The 27,109-nt window shown below is 39.6% G+C and overlaps 1 protein-coding gene across 4 annotated transcripts in view; it reads right to left on the minus strand.

Annotated features, from left to right (window-relative positions):
* Positions 1–881: 881 nt before the first annotated feature.
* DVL1 (dishevelled segment polarity protein 1) overlaps positions 882–27,109 on the minus strand; it is a 125,044-nt gene continuing 98,816 nt past the window's right edge. For 2 of the 4 annotated variants that reach the window (XM_072156038.1, XM_072156040.1), the window contains 10 exons: positions 25,338–25,431; positions 24,527–24,596; positions 23,554–23,693; positions 22,300–22,376; positions 19,576–19,643; positions 18,299–18,448; positions 12,824–12,955; positions 10,568–10,735; positions 6,852–7,058; positions 882–2,892 (listed from right to left, as the gene is read on the minus strand). In XM_072156038.1, the coding sequence (XP_072012139.1) occupies positions 2,486–2,892; positions 6,852–7,058; positions 10,568–10,735; positions 12,824–12,955; positions 18,299–18,448; positions 19,576–19,643; positions 22,300–22,376; positions 23,554–23,693; positions 24,527–24,596; positions 25,338–25,431 (1,513 nt within the window). In that variant the 3' untranslated portion in view covers positions 882–2,485. Of the gene's footprint in view, positions 2,893–6,090; positions 6,139–6,851; positions 7,059–10,567; positions 10,736–12,823; positions 12,956–18,298; positions 18,449–19,575; positions 19,644–22,299; positions 22,377–23,553; positions 23,694–24,526; positions 24,597–25,337; positions 25,432–27,109 lie in introns of all 4 variants that reach the window. The other 2 variants (XM_072156041.1, XM_072156039.1) reach the window with 2 other exon arrangements.

Raw genomic sequence — 27,109 nt, forward strand, 5'->3', positions numbered from 1 at the left:
TGTATATACTGTGCGTTTGTATAAGGCACTGTGTGTAAATATGTGTATATGCTCTATGTGTGTGCGAGGTGTATAAATGTGTGTATGTATATAGGTATAAAAATGTTTGTAAATATGAAGTGGGGAAGATGGTCCCATTAAGAAGTCTGCTAGGGGAACCTGCGTCTCCTAGTTACACCCCTGGCTCTGAGCCACTGATTAGTGGACATTCCATCACCTATCTGATATTAAGCTAAGCCATCCATGACTTAAACACAGAATTATATATTTTAATAATTTCTTACAAAAATTACACATTATTACTAATGTCTAAGTTGCCTTTCAGCGTAAGATTATTTTTTTTTATCCAGTCTTTGTAGTTTTGGTCTAGGTCCATGGGCAAGGTCATGCCTTGAAGATCAAAGTTGAGCTAGAATATCTTAAATTATTCATTGGCACTTTCAGTACAAAGAAAATCTTCAGGCCAAGAATTGATCCATCAGTGAAGATGGCAGGAAAATGTTCATTACTTTTCTGTACGTGGGACTTTCTGCTACTGTAATCACAGTATTTAACATGGAGACAAAGCAAATATGCTATAGAAATAATTCTATTTCTATAAGTCAATGGTTGAAACCCCACAGAGGTTTACAGTGCGACATAGTATCCTTGAATTTCCACTGTGGTTACATGTTGTGTACACTTGTGTGCATGATACCAGTATAGTAATTAGAATATTACTAAGTTACATACATTAGATCTGCAAATTGTGAGGCAGGTGTCCACTTGGCGTGACTTTTTTCCTGAAAACCTGCCCTCCTCTGTTGATGGAGAAGACACATTTACTAACCCTGTAAAATCAAAACTGACACAGTTTAATGTACATTCAGCAAAGACACTAGTTCTGAAGTTAAAGAATGTTATTTAATCTCTCACAATAAATTAAAATGCTCTGTTGTCGGTAACACAAGTCAATGCATTCTCTACTATTAATACGGTTTTATGGTAAGCTGCTGGAAAACACACATTGTTGGAACAGGTGTATATTAGAGCTGCAGCAGTTTCATAGCCACATCTTCCATGATTTTCGGCTCCACCAGAGAACCCTGGGAGTTGTAGTCCATATTGCAGCAATGACACCTGATCTAGCTCATTTCTTGTTGGATATTTCATGAAAGGAAAAAATTGAATTAACTTTGCCCTGTAACATATTTACACAGATATACACATATTTATTTAAAAAAAAAAACAACCATTAAATTAGAGCTAATTATCTATACACAGATTTCTGTACATTTGTAGCGCCGTTAGTAGGAAATAGTCAGATTTGTGGAGAATTTCTTTCTGCTCAGCGGGAAGGAGTGGAGGTGTGGGACAGATTTTAAGTGCTCTCCTCCATAGAGGGGGGATTTAGGTGTTGTATTTACTATAATCTAGATTCTATTCTTACTGTGTTTTACGCTACATCAATGTATTTCATCAGTAGTCCTTGACACCTAGGTGGTGGCAGAGTCCAGTACTGAGCGTTGAATGCGGTGCTGATTGTCTCTAAAATATTTGAAGGGACTCACTTCTCCAAGTACATCTTATGGAGCACTAAGTTGATTAAAGGGGTTTTCACTTTTCAAAAAACTCTAGACATAAAATGGGACACTGACCTATTGATTACTGAGGGTCCATGTTCTGAAACAACCTGCAATCAGTTGTTGGTCACAGTAAGAGCCAATCTTTGTCACCTAATGACAAGCTCCCATAGACCTTTTAATACAATTTTCCAATCCGCTTTTATAGTTAATATTAGTGGTTCCAATCACTTTTAAAAATGGATAAAATTTGCATCGAGTCAGGGGGGTCTTGGAGTGCCTGGTTACATCATCATCATTATCTCCTCTCTACTCTGCTTGCTCTTCCACCGCCCTCCTGCAGATTTGCTTGGAGCACGGGGTTAGAGAAGATCTAGCAGAACAAAGAGGAGATAATGATGATGATTGCAGCTTTGTAACAGACACCCCTGTGACTCGATGCAGTGTGCTGGCAGGGAGTAGGTATACTTTTATCTACTTTTAAAAGTTAGTGGAAGAAGTAAAGTTAATAATAAAAGCAGATCCCATGTGCCTCGGGTGTGCCTAGTGCTACTATTATTAATCAAAGAAGCTACAGCTCCTTGTATTCATGGTCAGTCCTTGGATAGGGTTTTTTTTGCCATCAAGTACCTTTTAATGAGTGCAGACCTTGAAGAAGATCTGAACTCTACAACCACCCTGGGCCATTCCAAATTGTAGGACAATGGATATTAGTAGGACTGCGTCTCTTGGACAACCTCTCCAAAATGTGGAACCAACCTGTACTAAAACCTTCTGACTATACATTGGAGCTGCATTAGAGTTCTTCTTTATGGCTTGGCAGCTGGATATGGCAGTACTAATCCATTTTATAATATGGAATTTTCTTTTTTAATTCTAAGCTTCCTTTAGGGGTTATAGTGACTCAGAAGGCACTTTGGTTGTCACATGATGTCCACAAAAAATTCACAGGGGTTTCCCATGGCCTTCTGAAAGGATTGTCGGCTTCCGGTCAGTTCTGGGGGCATGTTGCTAAGTTCTCGTACAGGAGGACCCCCTGGTGGGCCGCTGGTGCCGTACACCTTGCTCCCAATCTTTGGCAGGGTATAAAATGGGGGTAGACCCGGCGGCCCATGAGAGTGGTGGCTGCTGCGGTGACTTCGTTCACTGCGTGGCACTGAGCTGTGACTCCGGTGACTATGTTGGCTCACTGGCCTTTCACTTTTTCTTCCTCCACTGCTTGTGGCACGATCAGATCCGCTGCCGCTCCCAGTGGACTTACGGTCTTTCTCTCGGCCAGATGATCTTTTTCCCTCTCTGTTGCTTCGACTGGAGCCACTGCTTTTGCTGCCTGTAGATTTAAAATAACCAAAAATATTAAAATGGGTTATCCAAATGTTACAAAAAAAAGTGGCTTTCTAGGCTAAAAATACTAATGTCCTATCTAAAATATAGGTACAGGATATCAGATTGTTACACCCAGCAACTGCACAGATCACATGTTTTCAAAAAGCAAACAGACCCTTTTTCTGTAGAGGGTAAACCAATTTACTACAGTGCCCACTGAATGGCCACTGATTTGCAGTAACCATACCTGGCCATTGCATAGAGAACGGAGTCTTCTTCTTGTTTTATTCTCTGTTTAAAGGATGCTGTGAATAGATGATCTGTAGAGGTTCTGAGTGTTTGACCCCCAACATTTAAGGATATTCTATTCTATGGATGTGTTATCAATATTTTTAGCCAAGAAAACCCCTGAGATTCATGCAATATCTCTGATCGTGTCTAGTTTCTGCAGAGGAAAGCGGTGGAGTTGTTATAAACATGCTGAAAGATAACTATGTAATGACCGTCATGTGAACAAATAAACTGGATGTTTGTTATGAGTGACCTGAATGTTTTCGTGTCCGGCACTAATAAACCTCCATTAGGCTAGTGCTACACAACAACTTATGGCCCCACAACGAAATTGTGAATGTCAAACTGCCAACTCTCCTGAAAGTGAATTTGGTTGGCAGAAAACCTTGCTATTTTATGTTCCATAGCTAAAAGTTGCCACATGAGTGTGCAGAGCAGGAGGGAGGTAATGGTACATGACAAATATAATTATAATATTATTATAGTGCAACATGGTGAGGGTAAAAGACCCACCACCGGACTGTACTTATTTATTTAAATAGAGACTGGGGGCATATTTAGCAGGGTCTTTGTGCCACGTGAGTGGCGTAGAAGCAATGAAATAATCGCAAATGCTAGCTTATTGCTAGCACTTGCGATTATTTAGCCCTCTCCACTACCTTCACACCAGTGGGGCGTGAAAGGGGGGGGGCGCAGCCGGCCGGGAGTGGGTCTGCATGGAGCGTCACTGTCCTTGCGCCTTGCAGGCGACGACTTTTCACGTGTGATATGTCGCCGGCTGCATTTATTTCTATGCCAGGCAGGGCCTGGAGCTCTAAATCAAATTATGAAAGCCTATAGCCAACACTACAGGGGGGGGGGGGGCTTACTGGATACAGACTTGTACCACTCCCACCGATGAGGCAAGGAGCCTCTGTCTAGTTACTGTATACACAATTAGCACTTTTCCCATTTTTATTATTGGATGTGGATGACTAGGAGTCCTTTTGTGCTGCAGGAAAACACTGTAAAGGAACCATGTTATGTAGGTGCTGCTGGTCTCTTTGCGTACAGGAAGGTCACAACTTTCTGATCAGTGGGCATCCTGTATTTAGATCCCCAGTAAATGATATGCCTTCATCTACCATAGCAATCTTCACTTATTTTATCCACAATTTATCCACCCTTCCCAATGGATTTCCCAAAGTTTACGGTTTTCAAGATTTTCTCAAGGTTTGGTTCCTTTATGATATGGTCTGGTTTCCTTCCAATCTCTACCTATGAAACTGGTTCTAGTGTGTCTAAAACAGGGAAGCTAATGGGGGGTCCCAGGACCTGATGTGTATGACGATGATCTATGACAAGTTGCAGAAGAGCAGGAGATCCATGCAAAAACACATTTCTCCTTGCAATTTCACACATGGCATCAGAGGAGGCTTTTGTCCTCATCACAGTTGTGCTTAGGTCTTAAAACAACATTAAACACATTAAACTGGTTTAATCTATTATTTACATAGGACTCTCTGACCATCTAAGGAGATAATGATCCTTTTGTTCTTCAATAATGTATTTCCCCTCTCACATTTAATATAGATGCACTACATAGCCCAACTGAGCATGCATGTGTATTATTTAGCCACAGAAGATAACTATCTAAAGTGAATGGGGTCTAGCTTGTGCCCCAGCATTTCAGGGGAATTGTTCTGGGCCTTCATTCTTGTTACATCTGGGACTCCCAGCAATTAGAGCCCCTAGTGATCAGTCTAATGGCTATTTACTATCAGGAGAATAAAGAAATGATCATACTTCTTTTTAAGTATGGTGAAGGCTACATTCATTAGGCTACATTCACACAGACGTATGCCCACCCGGCGTGCTGGAGAGGTGGAGGGATCAACGTTGCTCACCCTTCCCCTCTCCATGGTGCGGAACCGAACAGCCACCCGGCTACCATTGCCGTCTATGGGGACGTATACATCCCCCATGTGGTTGTGTGAATGAGGCCTTACATAACAGGCCAAAGATCAGCTGACAACTGAGCAATTGTTTATAACATGTTCAATGTGTAGAAAGATGCCCAATCTTCAGCAGCACATCTCCCTGTGTAATCAGAAATACCCACAATTGTCGTTCAAGCAACCTGTAAAATGGTGAGTTCACATGTTCTGGCCACTAATCTCCCAAGAAACATAGCGATCAGACTATTGAATCCTAACTTATCCATTCCTTTTCTCTTTTTTAAATCAAGTGTTTGAGGAAAGCCCAATACACATTAAAGAATACACCGAACCCACTTAAAATTGATGGATTCAAATATTCAATTCACATCTAATGTGTGTGGGGGCAGGCTGGACTTAAAAAGGGTTGGCCTTTATCTTCCGTTCATGAATACTATGATAAGGTTCTGGCAGGGCGATTGCTCAAGGACAGTAAGAGATTACATGACCCTCCATCTGGGGCCATTTTATGGTCAGGAATGTCTGGTAAAGACAGGAGGATTCACTTTACATATCAATAAAGCAGAGCAGAACATTTAATAGATGTATATAGGTAAATTTAAAAAAATATCCTGCCCCCCATTACACACAGATTACATACAACATGGTAAAGTGTCCAACCCTTTTAAGGTTCTTGTACAAAATGTGACCCAGTACCTGCAATTTAAATCAACACCACATACAGGTTCCCCATATAAAGTACAGCTGGAGCCCAAAAATTGTGACATGCACCTGGGTAACCTTGGGAATGTTATCTAGGGATGGACAATTACAGAGTGGTCTACTGTTTCTTTCTTTGATACGTGCTACCAAGGAAGGATTGGTTGGTACTTGGGAGAGGCTGGGAATGGTCTCAGAAGGAGAAAGGAAGGGCCACAGGATATCTGAATGGACATGCTTTGACTCTGGTGTTAAGGTCAGAGTTGTAATCTTACCGATGACCTAGATTCCTCCATTCCTTCCATGCATCCTTCAGTCTAATGCTTGCTCAGCACAAAACAAGGGAATAACACAGTTACTAGTAGCAAAGGATACAGTAAGAGATAAAGGAGCAGGTTATTATCTCAATGTACTGTAGACGAATACACACCTGCATAACCTTGTTTTTGCTTAAAGGGGTTAAAACATGGCTACTTTTTTTCCAAAAACAGTGCCACTTCTGGCCAATGTTTTAATGGGGTATTGCAGCTGAGTATGGAGCAGAGCTGCCCTACGGCCACGTGTGACGCTGTTCTTAAAGAAAAGAACTATGTTTTTCTGGTCTTTTGCAGCCCCTTTAAATAACCCATATATTTTCTAAGATCTAAACTGCCTTTCTCATGCAAAATGTCACCGAACGTCATCTAACCTTTGTTGAAACAGAGAAACCTGATGATAATAATCTTTATAAAACATGCCGCTTTCATGCCCGGTGCATCTGCATAACCAGTTATGGATGCACCACAGACTGCCCATAGTGCCCATTGTCAATGTGAGCAATGTGTAGATTAATTTGTCTATAGGAGGCAGTACCGATCCATTAGGAGGTCCCAGAATAAGTGATGGATGTGAATTCAAGTCACAGTGCGGACAAGGCCAACAAATGTTTACACCATGTATGCTGGTGAAATGACATGGGAATATCATGCATGCACAAAAAGCGTAAAGCACAGGCAACAGAAAGGAAAGGGGTGCTATAGAGACCTACAGGACTTACCTTCACTGTGCTGGCTTCCTGCACTGCCACTGCCATAGCTGAATCCTGGCTCTTGGTATGTTGAGGGGAAGCATGGTGGTGCTAGAGGATACGGGTAGGGGTATCCCTGACCTATAGGCCAGGGAGCAGCTGGCTGCGGGAGGGGTGCCAGTGTGTCCTGATCAGATGCACCACTGGACCCATCGTTAAGATTCAGTGTTGCCACATCTGATAAGCAAATACAAATGACTATAAGTTATTTCTTGAAGTAGACATCATCTTACATCACCTCTGCATGCTCTCATTGGCCAAAGCATATGTGGCCACCAATCTATTCATAATTTATATACGGTATATATATAATTCATAGCAAAAACTGGGTTGATATGATGTTTATTTTGGTGAATTGATAGATTTTATATTTATCGAGCCTGAGAGCAACATGGATGATTCCATTATATGCAATGAATGGTGAATAAATGGTCATGATCATAAATACTTCTATTGATATTGATAATTGATATTCGAGGATGTTTCTTGGAGAAATTATGGCTAATCATATCTATGAGAATAGAGGTGGCATCTACAGTATTACAGGTGCTCAATAATATGACCTGGATCCTCTATATTGGCAGGGGATATTGTAAACATCACAAAGGACAGCAAGGGCAAACACGATTTACACTATTTCAACACTGCTTTACATATATTGTGGGTTCTTAACCTTTTAAATTTTATAATGTATATTTATTTTTCGTTGCCTTGTAGCATTAAGTTTATAGGTTGAAATAGGGCTTTTCAATCATTCATTTAAGCTTCAAATATGCTTATTTGGTTATTTCTTTTCAGATAGGTGGTCCTGGTCTGGAATCTGGGATCGGCCACTTGACAGCAGGGGGGCTAGATGGTGAGAGGGCCTAAAAACTGATTAAATAATCCAACAAGAGTTGGAATGAGAAGCTCGCAGGAACAGTGCTTGCTCCCTGTGCTGCTTCAAGATTTCGGCAAAGAGTTCGAGGGGAAGCACCGATAGAGCAGGGAGTTCTTTGGGGGGCGTGTAATAGACAGAGAACCTGAAGCTCGAAGGGGCTCTAATGATGGCCCTAAGCATCTTTGCTTTATTTACATAAAGATTAAAATTAAATGTAATAACTAAAGTAGTGGAGCACAGTTCCTAATAAACATATAAGTGTAATCACACTGCTGGGGTAGCTGGTTTATAAAACTGAAAACTAATGGTAGATTAGGTGTTATTGACATGAAATTCTCATTGGTGGCAACCAATGTACCTGGCTAATAATCCAAACCATAGATGTCCACCAATTAAGTTATGTGTAATAATGAGCAATGACAAAGAGAATAGTTTTAGGGCATCAGCTGAACCCTCTGATTGTATTTTTCTCTAAGTTGCAGTATTGCTTTCTAATTACTGATAGATTTCAACTGGTGTCATAACTTCCATTGGCTTTTGCAACTATCGTTTCTTAATGCCTTCCATACTTTTCCCTGTGTCATTTCTCATTACTATGCATCGTTTATGGGTATCTATGAGTGGACCCGAACTGCAGTGTCCAGGTCTGTGCTGAACATTGCTAGTTTACCAACCTGGACTTCAGCCAGAAGCCTGGGTTTGGGGTCACCAGGAAAAGCTGGTTGATGGGGTGCTGAGAAGCCCATCAACAAGCTTTGGACACCCACTGCTAACTGTGTCAGTACCGATCGTGGGTGTTAACCCTTTAAATGCTGCCAGGAAATCTGCAGGTGACACATACTTGCTGCTATTTTCCCTAGGATAATCGGTACACAAACTATACTTTTGTTCAAGGTTCAGTTGAACTTGACAAACCCAAAAGGGTCCACTAATCGCTAACATAAATCAATATTTATGTTTGGATCCTATGCCAGTGTGGATAAGAGAATTGGAGATGTGTTCCATACCTATTTCACTCACTTATACTAGTATCCAGTAAAATTATAAATATTTACACTATATTAAATATTTAATGTCAATTTGCATCCTAGCAGGAATGATTACACTTTATTCCTCTTCATAGGCCACTCATGCATAGCCTCCCACTGGTACTATAACACAGGTTAAGAACCCAGGTCTCCGGCACAAGGTGGTATTTAAACCAAAAGTGACCAATTCTAAACTATCCAACATAGACAATTGACAGTAACCAACAATACAAGGAGACAAGAGAAATAAGCAAATGAACAGGCACATAAAATGATAATACATCTATGTAACGTCCCATTGCTGTGAAAAAACAAAGATGTCTGTGCAGTATCACATAGCAAAGAAAAAGTCCAATCTAACACATACATCCTATGATCTGATGTGGTTTATAACATTAACATTCAGCTCTTGCTTTATGCATTAATCTGTATGACACCTTGGCATACATGCCATACAATTGTGATGTTAAAACATCTCTATATGTCAGTTTTTAAGGCACATAGTGAATTTGTCTAAATGTGCCTCAATGGAAGCCCTATTATCATTAGACATAATGCCATAATTTTGTCAACTGAAAAAGACTTTACAGTGAAATCCATTTCCATCTAAAGCTGACCAAAAAATATTTTGGAATTCATTTGAAGTGCTTGTGCACTAAGAATCCCATCAGTCTATATATCCCATAAACAGTAAGCACTTGAGAACTTTGCCCTCATTCCTATTGTTTCATCTGAATAAGTTAACACTCTGTAATGTCTTATTTCAATTATAAATGTTCCCCATGGTCTGTACTGCTGAATATGATGCCGCTATATAAATAAAGATTTATTATTGGGTAGCACGGTGGCTTAGTGGCTAGCATTACAGCCTTGCAGCGCCGGGGTCCTGGGTTCATGTCCCTGGGTCAACATCTGCAAAGACTTTGTATGTTTCCTCCCACACTCCAAAACATACTGGTAGATTGATTAGATTGTGAGCCCCATTGGGGACAGGGACCAATTTGCGTAATCTGTGTGCGCTATATAAATAAAGGAATTATTATTATTATCTTTGTTAGAATTTGGCAATAAGTATTACGTTTTGCACAGGAGAAGTAAAGTATAAGGCTAAATTCACACTGCCGTGAGCCCGCCGCACCGTAGCACGGCGGGCACACGGCAGCGCAGGGAGAGGAGGTGAGCGCAGCTCACCCCCGCCCCTCTCCATAGGAATTAATGGCGCACGGCGCCGTAATACGGGGAAAGATAGGACATGTCCTATCTTTCCCCGGGCTACGGAGCGGTACGGTGCCGCACGTGTGCTGCACCATACCGCTCCCATACAGGGCCGTGAGCCCATAGAAGTGTATGGGGGACGTATATCGGCCGTATATACGTCGGCCGTATATACGTCCCCCATACTGTAGTGTGAATGTAGCCTTACACTGTGATGTTGGCTGTCTTTGTACAGTAATGTGTTGGAACCTAATTTGTAGCCATTCTTTGCTTATTTAATATGTAAAATGTCATTCTGCTTGTGTGGTGTGATAATACACAATTCATCTATTGAGCAATGGGACAGTAATCTTAAATCATTGGCAGTCATAGCATCTATCACAGCAGTCTGCAATCTTCCACTCTCCAGTTGTTGCAAAACTACAACTCCTGGTTTGAGACAAGTGGTTTTACAGCAACTCAAGCAACAGGTGCTTAGGTCTACTAATCTATCACAACTTATTAATTTTATATACTGCTAATACTTGTCCTATGTGAAATAGCACATGAAGAGTAGTACTCACTACCACACAGGTCTCCAAATACGTAGTAGCACTGTTCAGAAAAGGTGATCTTGTTGACGGTGTGTCTGAGGTAGCCATGCTTCAACATACTGCTGGCATACTTTCTAGCCTCCCGACGCTCCTTGAAGCCTTCTACGTGTGTGTACAACCAATCTACAACATCAGCACCTGTTAGTAGAACAAAATCGGACTTAATGAAAGGGATTATGCTCTCATATATTCTAATGGAAAAACTGTTGAAACTAGAAGTCTTGTGTAATGTAAATTTTTGGCTTTGCAGGAAAGTAAAAAAATTGTCCTAACAATTCTCTCTCTCTATTTTTTGGCAAATAAAAATAATTTTGGTAATCCCAATTGACGTAAAATGGCATGCATATGTGTGCATACAGGCGGTCCACTACTTAAGAACACCCGACTTACAGACGACCCCTAGTTACAAACGCATTTCCGGATGTTGGTAATTTACTGTACTTTAGCCCTAGACAACAATGAACAGCTGTAACAGTTACCAAAGGTGTCTGCAATTAAGATTTATTGTCAATCCTGGTTCTTCTGACAATCCAACATTTTTAAAATCCGATTGTCACAGAGAATAAAAAAATTTTGGCTGGGGTTACAATGATAAAATATACAGTTCCAACTTACATACAAATTCAACTTAAGAACAAACCTACAGAACCTATCCCGTACGTAACCCAGGGACTGCCTGTTTTTTATATAGCGTATGTAAAATTCTGCTTTCAGCTGTAAATATTTTACAATACTAAATGCAAATACTGATATAATCCATACTACACGCTTTTGCATAAGCAAATGGAAAAATTAGCTCTTCTAATAAGAAATACTTGCATATTTAGAAGTCTACAATGTAGTTTAGCACCTGTGGTAGATAAATTACATCATGGGAGACTGATGGGAAGTGGATATATTGGTGTGCAGCCCTTTGGTAAGTCAATTATGGGTTCATTTAATTTATATTCAGAAATAATTGTCTGAGTGAAAGACGGTAATTACCCCGACCATCCAATGAACAATACACAAAAAATCTGAATGGGATCTTGTGATGTGCGGGAACAGGATTCTATTCTTACTACTAGTTTACAATCCAGGGACACAAAAGACCTCACACGGTGACAAATAATCACACATGTACAGCTGTCCGACTCAAAGGAAGAACGTGGAAAGTGATCCGTGCATGTAACTGATACAGCACAACCTTTAACCTCGCCTCAGCTACAGCAATCTTTATGGAGTTTTAGTTTAATTATTCCTGGTCACACTCATTTAACTCTAGTTCATTGTGGAAACAGATTCAAGATAGTAATTCGCAATGTTTGTGCAAATAGCAGCCTAATCCCTAGATAATACCTATAGAAGGGGTTGGCTAATCGAAGACAGCATTGGCAATGGCCCTTAATAAAGACAAGGGGTTGGTGCAAGATAGGAAAATGACATGTATTACAAGTAGCTTTTAATACAAGCACTCCACAGGTTATGTACGAGATGTACGTTGAATGTGTATGTAAGTCGGAACTGTATATTTTATAATTGTAACCCCAGCCAAAATTTTTTTTGTTCTCTGTGACAATTGGATTTTAAAAATGTTGGGTTGTCATAAGAACCAGGATTAACAATAAAGCTTCATTTCAGATACCTTTAATAACTGTTACAGCTGTTTATTGTAACCTAAGGCTAAAGTACAGTAAATTACCAACATTCAGAGGTCCGTTTGTAACTAGGGGTCGTCTGTAAACCGGGTGTTCTTAAGTAGGGGTTTATTTTAGGCGTATAATTATTAGGTGTTCAATGTCTTTTAAGAGTAGTTTCAAAAAATGTGCATAAATCCAGTGTAAGTGTAACCTAAGGTTTTAATTATGATCAAAGCTCCATTCAGTAAAACTGCATTAGATTCAGGTTTTTGCTGCTAGATGGGGCTAGAGACACAGCTTTCTTTCTTTTTTTTCCCAGTAATTTGCATTCCTTTTTCCCAAAGGGGCATTGCATGGCCTGTAAGACTTCTTACACCTACATTGCATTCTCTTTAAAATATGTTAAGAGATGGTCCCCCCCCGACTACTATTAATAAAAAAAACATCAGAAATAGAAATCACGTTCCACATATTTTAAATAAATTGCAATTATTTTAAGATTTTCTTTTAAATATAATTTCCTCACTTTATGTCTTCCGACAATGTCATATAATGTACAGGGTACTTGAATACTAATGAGTAATATTACTCATGGTGATGGACCTACCAATGACCGCATTGGATATTGTGATCTTCAGCCACATGCGGTCTCGAATTTCCAGCCCTGAATCTGGCAGCTGCATGACTTTCACAATAGTCGCCATGTCGCTCTTCACAGATAGAGCAGACTCTTCCAGTTCTGAGTTAAAATGATAAAACATGAGTTAAATTGAATACAATGAAATCTTGAATACAATGTCATGAATTAATTAAAGAGAAACTGTAGTGTTAAAATATGAGACCAATTACCGTATACAGATTGTTTTCCATCATGGGTAGTTCCAGGCATAGGAACGGCATGGATAAACCTCTTGACCACTGGATATTAAAAAAAAAAAAAATATGGCTTGCGGTGCAAACTCGAGTTATATAGAGTTTTTTTTATATCCAGTGGTCAAGAGGTTTGTCCATGCCCTTCCTATCCCTGGAACTACCTACGATGCAATACCGAAGGTGAACCTACCTGCAAGGACAAGGCAGCATCCTATACTATTTGACAGTGTTGTGCCTTCCCGCACTATTTTACAAGGCGACACCAACACAGAGATTTTTATACCGTATATTATCTCATTTATTTGCACCAGGAAGCGCTAAGTATTTTCCTTATACAGATTGTTTTATAGAGACTGTATTAGCACATAAACATGCGTACAGTTTTATACTAAAGCACAAAAAACCCCACAATATCATGGTTGTACATCATAATTATAAAAGGATTGCCTGAATTGTTCTGCCACAGCTCCAATCGTCTGTTTGTTTACAGAGGCCAGCGGTGCCATTCCGACCACTGGTGCGGCAACTACAACAGCAGTTCAGGCCTTAGCACGCGCTCGGCATTGTTTTGGGTGGTACGGCTGCCCTTTTATAAACAAACAGAGGCTGGCAATGATGATCAGCCCCGTGTTAAAATAGGAGAAGGTGAGTATTGGTAGTTTATTGGGGGTTTTTTAAAGCCATATATCATTTTTTTTTATCTCTGAACAACCCTATGTAAAATGTCATATCTTTAGCTTATTACCTCACAGTGTTGTTGTAAAATGTCATATCTTTAGTTTATTACCTCATGAAGCGCCATTTTATTGTCAAAATACAAATTTATTACATGATTATAGTCACTCTGTCATAGCTGTCTTAGCTTAGCTCTGTCATAGTTTTTTTTTTTAGTAACCTCCCACCGGTGCTGCTAAATTTCTAAAAACACTTATTATATTACATCAGAGCTTTATTACTTCACAGCTGTATCTTATTGATTCAGGTCGCTGGTTTATAATCTCAAAGCACTGGCTTATTATTTTAAACAACTGGTGTATCGCTTCGTAATCAAACACAATGTGAAATAATCCTATAACCACTGTATAAAAATACATCTGCATTTTAGGTTTAGTGGGTTTAAAAAAAACAATCCCTAATATATTGTACCGATGTGCTCTGTGAAAACGTGTACACAGTGTAGTAAGTGCTTGACTGCTGACATTCGCTACGGCAGGATTTGCATCAACAGAGAATTAAATTATTTATGGCAGCGTCATGATTACAGGAGTGTAAAAAAGAAAGGAAGTCAATTAATAATTAATTTGTTGTGAAGTACAGGCAGTCCCCGGGTTACGTACAAGTTAGGGTCCGGAGGTTTGTTCTTAAGTTGAATTTGTATGTAAGTCGAAACTGTATATTTTATAATTGTAGATCCAGACAAAAAATTTTTTGGCCCCAGTGACAATTGGAGTTTAAACATTTATTGCTGTAATGGGACCAAGGATTATCAATAAAACTTCAATACAGACACTTTACAGCTGATTATTGCAGTCTGGGAGTATAGTAAAGCATTCAGAAAGCTTCACAAGAGGTCAGAGGGGTCTGTCTGTAACTATGGGTTGTCTGTAAGTCGGGTGTCCTTAAGTAGGGGACCGCCTGTATGATGATTTCCTGCAGTTTTATGTCACTAAATTCCTTGTTATTATTGATAAATTCCATGGGATCTTTCAGGATTATTTAAATAAATTAAAAATAAATTTCAATTAATGCATCCTGTATCTATACAAGGTAATGTAGGCCTTCAGGATAGCAAAAACAGAACAACAGGCATTTGTGCCAGGCAAGTAGGTAAAACAGAAGGTAAAACTGGAGGTTTATGCTGTTCCCCATTTATGATAGTTAACACATATGCTGGGTAAAATTCAAAGCACATTTATATGCTGACATTTACTGCTTCAGAGTAAAACCTGCAATAGTTTTATATCCCTAAGGTGGAATCTTCCTTTAAATGGAGTCTACCAGTAATATTGACTATACAAAGTTGCAGATAGTGGTAGATAGCAGTCCTGGAGATCTGAGTAACCATACCTTTGTATTTGGTGTTCAAAGCAGCAGGGCTGTGAAAAATGTATGTATATTTCAGAACTGTTGCTGGACTTGGTGTTCTGCTTTGCTCTCTGATCTCTGCATCAAATTGCTCCCCATCTGCTCTGCTACTATATAGTACTATATAGTACTATATAGTAACTAGTCTTGTAGCTTTCATTACATGCAAGAACATTGGGTATGAATTAAGTAGTAGAAACCAGCAGTGAACTGTATGAACACTAAGTGTTAACAGCTTCCCTGTTGTGTAGATAGTGTCTGGAGAGCAGAAGGTTGGAGAGGGTTGCTTTAGAGGAATGTATGGCACCTTTTACCTCACTTTTCTTTAAGGAAACTTCTGCATTCACAGATCTGCATAGGCACGGCTCTACTGCTACATACAGAGACCACCACATAACCCCATTCCCTTCAAAGTAAAGAGGGTAGCCTCTACTCTCTATTCATGGTGTAAACTGTCTACGGTCTCACAGGGATTATCATCACAGCCAGGGAAGACACATTCTACAGCAATAGGCTAAACTGAGGAAGATGGAAAAGAAACTGCTGCACAAACAGAGTGTAATCAAGATAAAAGGCAACATTGTTCTACATAACAAGATTTATTTGTGAAAAAATATTGGAGTTGTACTTTAATTGGAGTTGCTGTGCTACTAAAAACAAGACACAAAGGTATAGTTACACATATCTCCAGGGCAGCTACCTAAAACTGCAGTTTCTATGGTCAAAACTGCTAGTTGACTCACTTCAAAGGAGTTGTCCTATTCAGTCATAAAATGTACTCAGAAGCCAGGTGTCATGATCCACAAAGGTCAATGGTTTTAAGGTCTGCTGGTCTCAGAAATACAAAACCTCTATGGTCAACATGACACCAAAAAGAAGCATTTATCTTTAAAGTGACATAAAATATTAGCTAAACCCAAGTGGACAATACCCAACACGGATCATCAATGTGACAGGACATAAGAAAACTAATTGTGGTAACATATATCTCCTTAAATAAGAAAGATGATACAGTATCACCTCCCTCACTACCTTCAAAAACCTCACCGTAGACCCTTCACAATGGACAACATGTCTCCTCCTGCTGAGGTGAAAAGGCAAACCAATGGAATCTGTCATCTGACTCCCAATGAGCAATTATCTGAGACAATAACATATAATATATGCTTCAGTGCTTCTAGAACTATGTGAATTCAATATTATCTGAGAGTAAACCACTACCACTTGATGGTACTGAAGTCCCCATCACAAGTACTAAACTTTTTTTACCATAATTGGCCAGATCATCCAGGGAAAGAAAAACTACTGCCACTGCTTTACAAAGGCAGCAGCACTTGCATAACTACAACCCCCTATTTTACGATTTTAAAGCAATGGACTATAGTGGCAACAATTAATATCAGTCATGTCCAGCTATAGTATTTGGAAGACTGTGTGCTCTCCTTCCCCTGATTTCTGTTTTATGGGTAAATCTGTGCACTAAGGACACGTTCAGACATTGCTCTTGAGTTCAGTTTCAAAATTCAACCCAAATACAATTTATGAACGTGTTGTAAGATTTTGTTAGATTTTTTAAAATTATTCTGGATTTACCATTTCGCATCTCCAATCTCCATCTCTTACATCCTAAATAACTTAGGGTGTAAATCTACAGTCCTCTCTCATGTGGATTGGGCAGGCGAGAGAGGGGGTGGTGTGGAGGAGAGTAGAGGAAGAATGCATGAAGAGACACAGGCTGCAGCAGCCCTCCCCCAGGACTCACCACATGCTGCTTGCAGGGAGCCAGCTAATGTGAATTATAAAGTTTTATAAAGAAGTGGCAGTATTCAGAATGCTGACAAAGGTATTTTTAAAATCACCATAGCAAAACCTATTGGAACCTGTTACCAGCTAAAAATGACATTACTGGTGAGAGGTTCCCTTTAACTCTAAGTCTGTGAATGAAAGACTTCCTAAAAGTTACATGAGATAGATCTGCTGAGCCAGCCACACAATCCATCTAGTAATGGAAAAGCAGAAAGAGAGAAGAACTTGCAACCAGCAAAGACACAAATGTGACAGTGTGTTGGTAACATAGCCTGATTTACATTTTTGGTCTTTGGGCATATCTAGACCTTTAGCATGCTAAGTGTAGAACTAGATTTGAGATACTGGGCAATAGAGATAGTCACCAACAGCAATAGTTTAGTGACATAGCTCCACATTCTTAGATGTGGGTACCAATTCATTAAAAATGGGTGTATCATGTAAATTTTCATCATTCCATAGCATAGCTCATTTATACCACTCACCCAATTAGGCAAATAATATACTGCTTATTAAATCGGCTTCAATCAAGTGAATGTGAAATAGATTGGTGTTTTGTTTAGTAAATCAGGCCCCCACCAACCTTAAGGGGGCTGGCCACTTTACCTCATATATATTTTTTTTTTTGTGAGTGTGTGAGAGCAGGATATGAGGTAATTTAACAATATGCATCTATTAAAAGTTCTGCACTGCTTTATTTATAAGAAAAGTCGAGGCTACTGTCTTTTATCTCATCATCCAGACATTCCTGTCCATAAAAAGGAGGATCATGTGATCTCTGTCTGTCCATTGCCCGGACCTTATGATAGTATTCATTAATATAAGATTACGGTTTTGGCAGGGCGATTGTTCATGGACAAATATAGATCACATGACCCTCTATCTGTGGCCATTTTATGGAATGTCTGGCTGAAGAGGAGGCTTCAATTTGCATATCAATAAAGCAGAACAGCACTATTACTATCCCCCGCTCCCCATTTACACACACATTACAAAAAAACCTAAGGTAAAGTGGCCAACCCCTTTAATTTGTGGAATTACAAATCCCATCATGGCTGAACAATGGTGGGTCTTGTAGTTCCTATTCAGCAAACAGGAAACAGCTGCCCACCTCTGCTCTACACCATTCTGTTAACATCTATTCTATATAAAGCAGCATTATAGGTTAGATAATCTACTTGGAAGTAGCAAGCAGGAGGCAGGATAACAAGCACATCCTTCTGCTTGGCTGGTTAGGAGGATTTTGGGTTTGGGTTACACTGCTGCCCCAGAGCAGGATCAGTCCTGCGCACAGTGCGGGGGCTGCAGTGTGACTTACTTTCCGACTCAGGTATAGAGCTTGTTAATGAGGAGCTGGTGCATGTGATGATACTCATGGAGGGGCTCATACCGTAACGGGGGTATGTTCCCGTCAGGGCTGAGGTATGAGTGATCCAGGCAGCCGGGTCTATCGGTCTCACAGGTTCCGCTACAAATAGAACAAAGGAGAAAAAAAAGAACAAAAAGTTACTAAACAATAGTGAACAGGCCAGAATGTGCTGTAAGGGAATAACATTGTAATATTTAAGTCTGCATTTCTTCACATCTATGTAGTATCTTACTATTAGCTATATGGAGTAATTTCCAGTTATTACAAATCAATTAAAATCCTCATCACAATTCCCTTCCAAGAACTGTGTATACAGGCGGTCCCCTACTTAAGAACACTCGACTTACATACCACCCCTAGTTACAAACGGACCTCTGGATATTGGTAATTTATTGTACTTTAGTCCTAGGCTACAATAAACATCTATAAGAGTTATCACAGGTGTCTGTAATTAATATTTATTGTTAATCCTTATGACAACCCAACATTTTTAAAATCCAATTGTCACAGAGACCAAAAAAGTTCTGTCTGGAGCTTCAATGATAAAATATACAGTCCCGACTTACATACAAATTCAACCTAAGAACAAACCTACAGACCCTATCTTGTATGTACCCGGGGACTGCCTGTATTGATCTGCAACCTCAAGAAGACTTTGTTTTTCTGTTTTAAAACTAGCAATCGATTGTGACTTGCTACTAATTTGCCTAAAGATATGCACACAATGTACATACTGATCACATTTGCCTGGAAGCTCAGAAATTTTGGAGAGGCTGATCTTATTTTCAGAGTAGCTGGAATGAGTTGACACAAAAATCTATAGTCTCTGTACATCTGCTCTCAGGATGAATTATCCTTATCAGGCTGCAGTCAGACAGTTTGTAGTCTGTTACCACAGAGACACATAAGTCTGTATAGGTTTTGCAAAAAAGACAATGGATATTTTTACAGCATTTTATTGTGTTATAAATGCACAGAAAAAAGAAACAGCAAATAGAAAAAATAATATATTTATGAATGAAACTGAAAAGAATTGAAAATAAATACTGCAGTAATTCTATACCTTCGCTAAATTTGTAGTTATTAAACCTCCTGAACCACTGACAATATATTTCTACTGAACCTTATAGGCTGCTCTGTAGGGTTCAATATTCACACAATGACCACATAATATGCAGTCATAATAGTGAAAGAAAGGATAGCCCTAAAAATCATAAGTGACTTACCTCTTGGAATGGTGAAATAGCTTCTTGGAGTGGGATCCCAACATTTTGCTACAGTGAGGCTAATTGGCCTGAGAAAACAATAAAAAATGTCCTGTGACACAGATCCATAAACATTTTTATGTCAGGACCAGCAAGAGTAAATGGACCCTTCACGTAGGTCACCTGCATATGGTATTTGGCCATAATACTTTATTTTTATCATTCTTTTTCAGATTACACCTAAATAACTCCTTACACACATGGATAATATTCCAATTCAGGTTTGTAGGGAGATAAATTCTATCAAGTAAAATATTCTCTAGGTCTGTAAGGAGTTAAAGGCGATGACCAGTCACAACAACCTATCCCCTGTCCCCAGGAATGGAGATAACCTGCTAATTGTGGCGGTCTCAGTGGTGGAATCAGCCCCTGTTTAACCCCAAATGAATGGAGCGGCAGGCTGGACATGCACACTGCCACTCCATTTACTTTCTATGGAACTGACACGGATAGCGCTCAGCTATCTCTATAAGTTCCATAGAGATGAATAGAGCAGCATGGAGCTTGTGCGACCAGTCCCACCACATGGACCCCCACCAATTAGCAAGTTATCTTGTGGATTGGAGAAAACTGATTTTTCACTTTAAAACAAAAGAAAAACACGGCTACAGTCTTCCAAAAACAGCACCTCACCTGACCATGGGTAGTGTGTGGTATTGCAACTAAGCTCCATTCATTTCTATACAGCTGAGCTGCAGTACTGGCAGTAACCTTGGTCAGGTGTGGTGCTGTTTTTGGAAGACTGCAGCCAAGTTTTTCCACCTCCTGAGAACCCCTTTAAGTAACAGCTAATTCATTGAATTATATAAAATATAAACAATAGTCCTTCATACCCATGCGTTTCAGCTAACACCTAAGCCTTACTCATGGTATACGATACTATGAGTATACCATACCATGAGTAAGGCTTAGTTGTTAGCGGAAACACATATTACACCTATTACATACCTTGCGATGTAACTTTTAAGGATTGAAGAATAAAGATATCAGATTTTACTTGGGATGTGCTATGACAATTTATACGTTGCTGTATTCATTGAATTATACTTTCTGCAAGGCCTGAAGGGAGGAGCATGTTCTAGCAAGGTTCTAGGAATAAATGAAAATGAGTCCTGTTGCCCCTTCAGGCCCTGCATTATGAATTATTCAATGAATTTGCTATGATTGATAAAGCATATTATTGATAAAGCATCTTCTCCATATCTATCTGCTATTTATGTGAAAATAAAGGTATTTTAACAGCCGGATGAATAGGAGAAAAATAGGAATAGAAGACACACTTTTCAGCAACACACCTTTTAGTCTGGCTGGAATAGTCCAAAGGTCAGGAGGATAAAACACTTCCAGACCCTCCTGTCCGTTGTAATGGAGATCAGATGAAGCCGCTGACAAAGCATTTCACCTGATCTCAGAGAGAGCAAAGCCCCTAACTGCTCTCTCCCTGGCACTGCTCTCTAGCTGGCCCGACATGAGGACCTAGAGTGGTTTCAGAAGCACGTGACTGATCACATGCTTCATCACTGTAAGGTCTATGAACCCTTTCATGCTACTGGTTGGGTCAGAGCCAGAGGTTGGGACTTGCCATAGTTGGGACTAGCAGAGCAGAGGTACTAGCAGAGCTCTATGTATGAGTGAATAGTTGTAAAAGCGCTCTGTGTGTATGTATATGCAGCATTGAGCATTGCTGTGCTTGAGTGTGTCTGACCACCAGGGAATTTTTGATTGGGTTTGATTGGAATATATTTTTCCTTTTTTTGATGACTATATCTGGGGTGTGTCTTAGTGTCTAGTAAGGAGCGTCTTGTAGTCTGAAAAATATGCTATATTGCAAAGTTTAATATTACCCTCAATATTAATTTATGAAATGTAAAGTTTAGTTATATTTTAAATATAGGGAAACTATTTATTTATTTAAAACTGCATAAAGGAGTGTAATACCTTGGAGTTTAGTGACACTAATTAAAGTGACACATATTTAGATATGTATAGCTTATGTACCAAATATACATATATACAGTATTTTTCGGACTATAAGACGCACTGGAGTATAAGGCGCACCATCAATAAATGCCTGCTAAAACGTCTAGGTTCATATATAAGGCGCACCTGATTATAAGGATGAATGACCAGCAGATGGCAGACCTGTGCAGAGTTCAAGCCAGCTGTTGTCTGTAAGTACAGTTCATATACAGGCGGTCCCCTACTTAAGGACACCCGACTTAAAGACAACCCATAGTTACAGACAGACCACTCTGCCCACTGTGACCTCTGGTGAAGCTCTCTGAATGCTTTACTATAGTCCCAGACTGTAATTATCAGCTGTAAGGTGTCTGTAATGAAGCTTTATTGATAATCCTTGGTCCCATTACAGCAAAAAATGTTTAAACTCCAATTGTCACTGGGGACAAAAAATTTTTTGTCAGGATCTACAATTATAAAATATACAGTTTCGACTTACATACAAATTCAACTTAAGAACAAACCTCCGGATCCTATCTTGTATGTAACCCGGGGACTGCCTGTATAAGGCACACTGGACTATAAGGCGCACCTTTTATTTCTGAGAAAATCAAAGGATTTTTAGTGCGCCTTATAGTCCGAAAAAAATACGGTACATACATACATATAATCACACACATTTATGTTCGCAAAAAGATATAAAACCATGACTAGCATATTACATACCCTGGTTTGGATACAATTTCCCTTAAAACTCTGACTGCGTCATCGTTGCTCATGTTCTCAAAATTGACATCATTCACCTGTAAAATGCCATTGATTATATAGTTACAATAGTTATCACTATTAATATTATACATCAATATGTGGTAGTCAGATCATATTTTTGGATCTCACATGATAATTGCTACCCACATCGACTAAATGATAAGCGACATGACACTGCCTGTATTTTGTATGCCTGGCACCTTTCCCGAAAATATTAAAATGCAAAGAACATGGTTTATTCCTCATTCTTCATTTAAATTGGGGAGGTTAAAAAAAGGGAAACAATTCCCAGTATATATTAGGCTTAGTAAAATCAAAGGCGGCTGACACGAGCCTGTGATGGCATTAAAGCATCCCCTGAGTAATAGCTGCAAACTCAAAGAAACACAAGTAATCTTGTAAATGACTCCTGAGGCTTTGTGATAAGCGGCCCACATCTTGCTTGTTGTTTCAGCAGCGTTACTCCACTTTTGTCTTTCAGGATGGAATAATACCATAAGGCAGACTTAATTAATATTGTGGTGCCTACAGATCAGACTTGTTGTAACCAATGGCAACCGAAAATTGGGCACTTTGATCAGCGTGCTCACACTATCCATGGTTTGCCTTGGTAAAGCTAATTGAATCTTAGTATTATCATACAGCAAATATGATATCAATTTGATAAGAACCCCTAAACCTAAACTCCACCGCTTATTAATGTAAGCCTCAGCAGATGCTAACTTGTGTTCGAGGAAACCTATAGGCACAGACCTATGTATATGTGACATAGTTCATCCAGGACATGGCTGAAGACATGTGAGAAGGAAAGGGGTCTTGGAAACTTTACGTGTGCATTTGTTTATAGATGTTCTCTGAACTTTAAGTAATTAAGTACAGTAGTGGTCATAGGTGAATGGGTACATATTTTCAGATATTATCCTAAAGATAAGTATGGATCTGTTGAAATTATCGTTTTCATATAGGAAGCCAATAACAGAGGTGTGGGCTGGGCCTTCGCTATATATGCAGATTGTATAATGGCTCTCAGGGTGGACATCTCCTTTACATCAGTCTTCTGAGCATTAGATAGAGGCACCATGCTTCCTAAGATAAGATTCTGGATTGTATTGAGGATTATGGGTTTGTGTACTTTCTTAGCATCAAAAAAATTTGGAAAAACACTGCATGTACTGTAGAAACAACATAATATAACCCAGCCATATACTACACCTGTAGGAGCATATCTCCAGGCTCAATTCGTCCATCTGCGGCTACAGCACCACCTTTCATAATGGATCCAATATAGATTCCCCCATCCCCTCGGTCATTGCTCTGGCCTACAATACTGATCCCTAAGAAGTTATATTTCTCTAGGAAGACAAAAAAAATATAACAGAAGATTATTAGACCAACATTCATGTCATGTATGAGACTTTTACATGTAGTAATGTATGTTAGTCATAGACCAGTGGTGGCGAACCTACGGCACGGGTGCCAGAGGTGGCACTCAGAGCCCTCTCTATGGGCACCTGCACCATCACCCCAGTGTAGAGTTCGCCAGACAGGACTCATGGCCTCTTGCAGTCCCAGGCAGTCCAGGACCCTAGAAGGAAACTACAATAATCCAAACTATTCCTGCTTCTTTCTACTGTATTGATGTCCTCAGGTGCCTATACAATTTAAACCAGGGAGTAATAAGTTACTGCTTAAATTGTCGCATTGGCACTTTGCGAAAAATATGCGGGTATTGGTTGTAGTTTGGGCACTTGGTGTCTAAAAGGTTTGCCATCACTGTCATAGACTATGTACATAAAGTAGTACATGTTCCTGGATAGAGCCATAGTAACATAAAATGAAATTCCTACTGTTGCCTACTTACACAGAGAACTTACCAACAACTGCCAACCCACATCATTCAGAAGTGAAGGGCCCAAACAGCAGCCATGGGGGGGGGGGGGACCAAGGGAGATTTATCAAGCACTTGCTCTGGTCTTTTAGTATAGCTGGTGCCCGACCGTGCGGGCCTGACATGGAATTGCACTATACGCCAGTACAAGCCTTGATAAAACCCTCTCATTATTTTTTGCAATTCATTCAGAGACTGGAGAGTCAGTGTTCACATGAAGCAAATTTGTTTCATGAATATCATCAAGTAAAATGAGAGAACTAAGGACATAGTATATAAAACAGTGCTATTACGTACCCATATTCAGCGTGACCGTGATGATATTCAGGGACATGGTCGAGTCGGTAATGCTGCTGAATGATGAGGACTAAGGGGAAGAAAAAAAGAAGGAATAAGAGAGAAGTATTTATTGGTAACATCCTACAGCATTGCATTGTGTGTTTTAAAGCATAACTAAACCTTATTTCTGGCAGAACTGATTAGTTTTGGTGATAATTAAGTATATTATAAAGTTTACTATTAAGTAAAGCAGCTTCTCTGTGTCTTATTTCTGCTCCTTCTTTCTCTTGTAGTGAGCAGTGTCCTGCTCTGAAGTCCTTTATACAGCATATAGATAAAGAAATAAGCAAAGGATTAACTCTTTCCATACCAAGAGACATTTCACTTGATAATTCAGCTCTGTAATTACACTATCCAGGGACTGTCTGTAAAGAGTTAAGTCATTAGACACTTTATCAGGTTCCTTTATCTCTCCGCTGTCAGTGGATACAGGACAGTACACTGATGTACACAAACTGCTTAAAGAAGAATGGAGGAGGAAAAAGAAGGACATAAGAACATATCTCTTTAATAAAGTATATTACAAGTTTAATATTATCACCTGCATTTGTTTATACATTTTTAGTGTTTACTTACATTTGAAAGTTCATTATTGTAATGGATTATTTTCCTGGTATAATGCATTTGTATACTGTATACATATACAATGTCGTGTGTCATGTGGGAGTCACCATCTTGCACACCAAGACGACAGCATGCTAGTAGAAGCTCTTGCCCCTTGAGCAAAATCTATGGATATTTTTCTATTAAAAGAAGCTTATTTTCTCACCCTATCGATCTGCCTCATCTTCTGCTTCCGTCGCCTTCGTTTGTGCTTTCGTATAAGTCTCGAGGATGTGCTTTGTTCCGTGGAGCTGCTTAACCTGCAGAATAAAAAAATATATATATATTTATTATACTACTATTCACATCCATTTTGATTGTGCTATCCGTATAGTGTTATATTTCGATTTGAGAAAAGAAGTGTGTTATGGAGGGCTAACAATTATGGATCTAGAAAAAAGTCTTTATTAATTACATGAAGGGAAAACTTCTTCTCTGAAGTAATACTTCATGCTCTGCGCATCCCCATTGGCTAGTTCAGATGAATTGTATGACATGTATTTTGATTGTATTATTAAAGTTGTGTTTTCCTAAATCTAAGTCTCTGTCCTGTGCCCAGGTTGTTCCATTGGTGATTTATTGGGTAATTTATCAACAGTGTGAAATCGCTCGTGTGTATGTAAAGAGTTAAGTCATTAGAAACTTTTTCAGGTTTCTATATCTCTCAGCTGTCACTGCTTAAAGGATATCTACCACCAGGATCAAGGATTGTAAACCAAGCACACTGCCACCGGTATACAGTCTGCAGCCCCAGCCCCCAGTATACAGCCTGCCAACCTGTGCCCCCAGTATACAGCCTGCAGCCCCTGTCCCGCAGTATACAGCCTGCAGCCCCTGCCCCCAGTATACAGCCTACCAGCCTGTGCCCCCAGTATGTAACCTGCAGCCCATCAAATTATATTAAATCATTAAAATATATTAAAACTTTTTGTCTAGACATAAGACCCGAGGGGATCCAAGACCGTTATACTATTTTTTTCCTATGAGGGTTATGGCTTATGGGCTGTAGCAACAATATTTTTAAAACATGTCCAAAAAGTAACAGGAGGGCAGCAGCATAGAATCAGTGGGGAATTAGTCTGTTGAGTATCCTTACACTATATACCTGCCCTTGCTATAATGTTAAGGGAGTATTGGGGTCATTGTACGCATACAATGACCCCATTAGTTTACACTGTATACATACACAGAGATACTGACATGTGTATGTATATAGGCATAAAGCAGGTAGGCCATAAAGCAGAATGTACCAATAATTATGGTGGTGTCTTCTATTGTGGTGGTAAGGCCTTTAGTTCCCTCAGACACCAGGCCCAGGTTACAGCTGCGACCTCTGCACCACAGAAAGCGAAATCCCTGTACATATAAAACACTGCAGTATCATGAAATATTCATTCCACTCAGTTGTGTTTTATTCATGCTTATGGTGAAAAGGCGACTTGGACAACGAAATCTGCTCATTGTTGGGGAGATGTGTTTGTAGAAGCCTTTCATCTTCAGCCCTGCGTGTCCAAGATCTGTGCCCGTGAAATTCCTGTGGTAATTAATCTGCTCTCAGGATGACAGATATTTTTACATCGCCAGCAGCAATGATTTCATTCTTGGGAGAAGGAGCCTAAATACTGGCGATATACATACACAATGTCACATGGAAGACAAAAGCCTTGCTGCTTGATTTGTGCTAACATATGCCTTGCTAGGCTTTTCTCTTTTTTTAGATGTAATTTGCAGAAATGTGCAAAGCTGGTCATGCCTTCTGGACAGAAAGTTAATTATCACCAGCAGTAATTGCAAGAAAAATGGAATATTGCAATGAACATAGCAAAACGAGAGACAAGGTGTGGGGGTTGTGGAATAGCATATGTGTAGTATGTACCTGAGATTAGCTTTCATATAAGCTGAATAGGGCCACACCAAGGCCATGTGGTAGATGTGGCA

This window comes from Engystomops pustulosus, chromosome 6, assembly GCF_040894005.1.
Source record: "Engystomops pustulosus chromosome 6, aEngPut4.maternal, whole genome shotgun sequence".
Classification (NCBI taxonomy): Eukaryota; Metazoa; Chordata; class Amphibia; order Anura; family Leptodactylidae; genus Engystomops; species Engystomops pustulosus.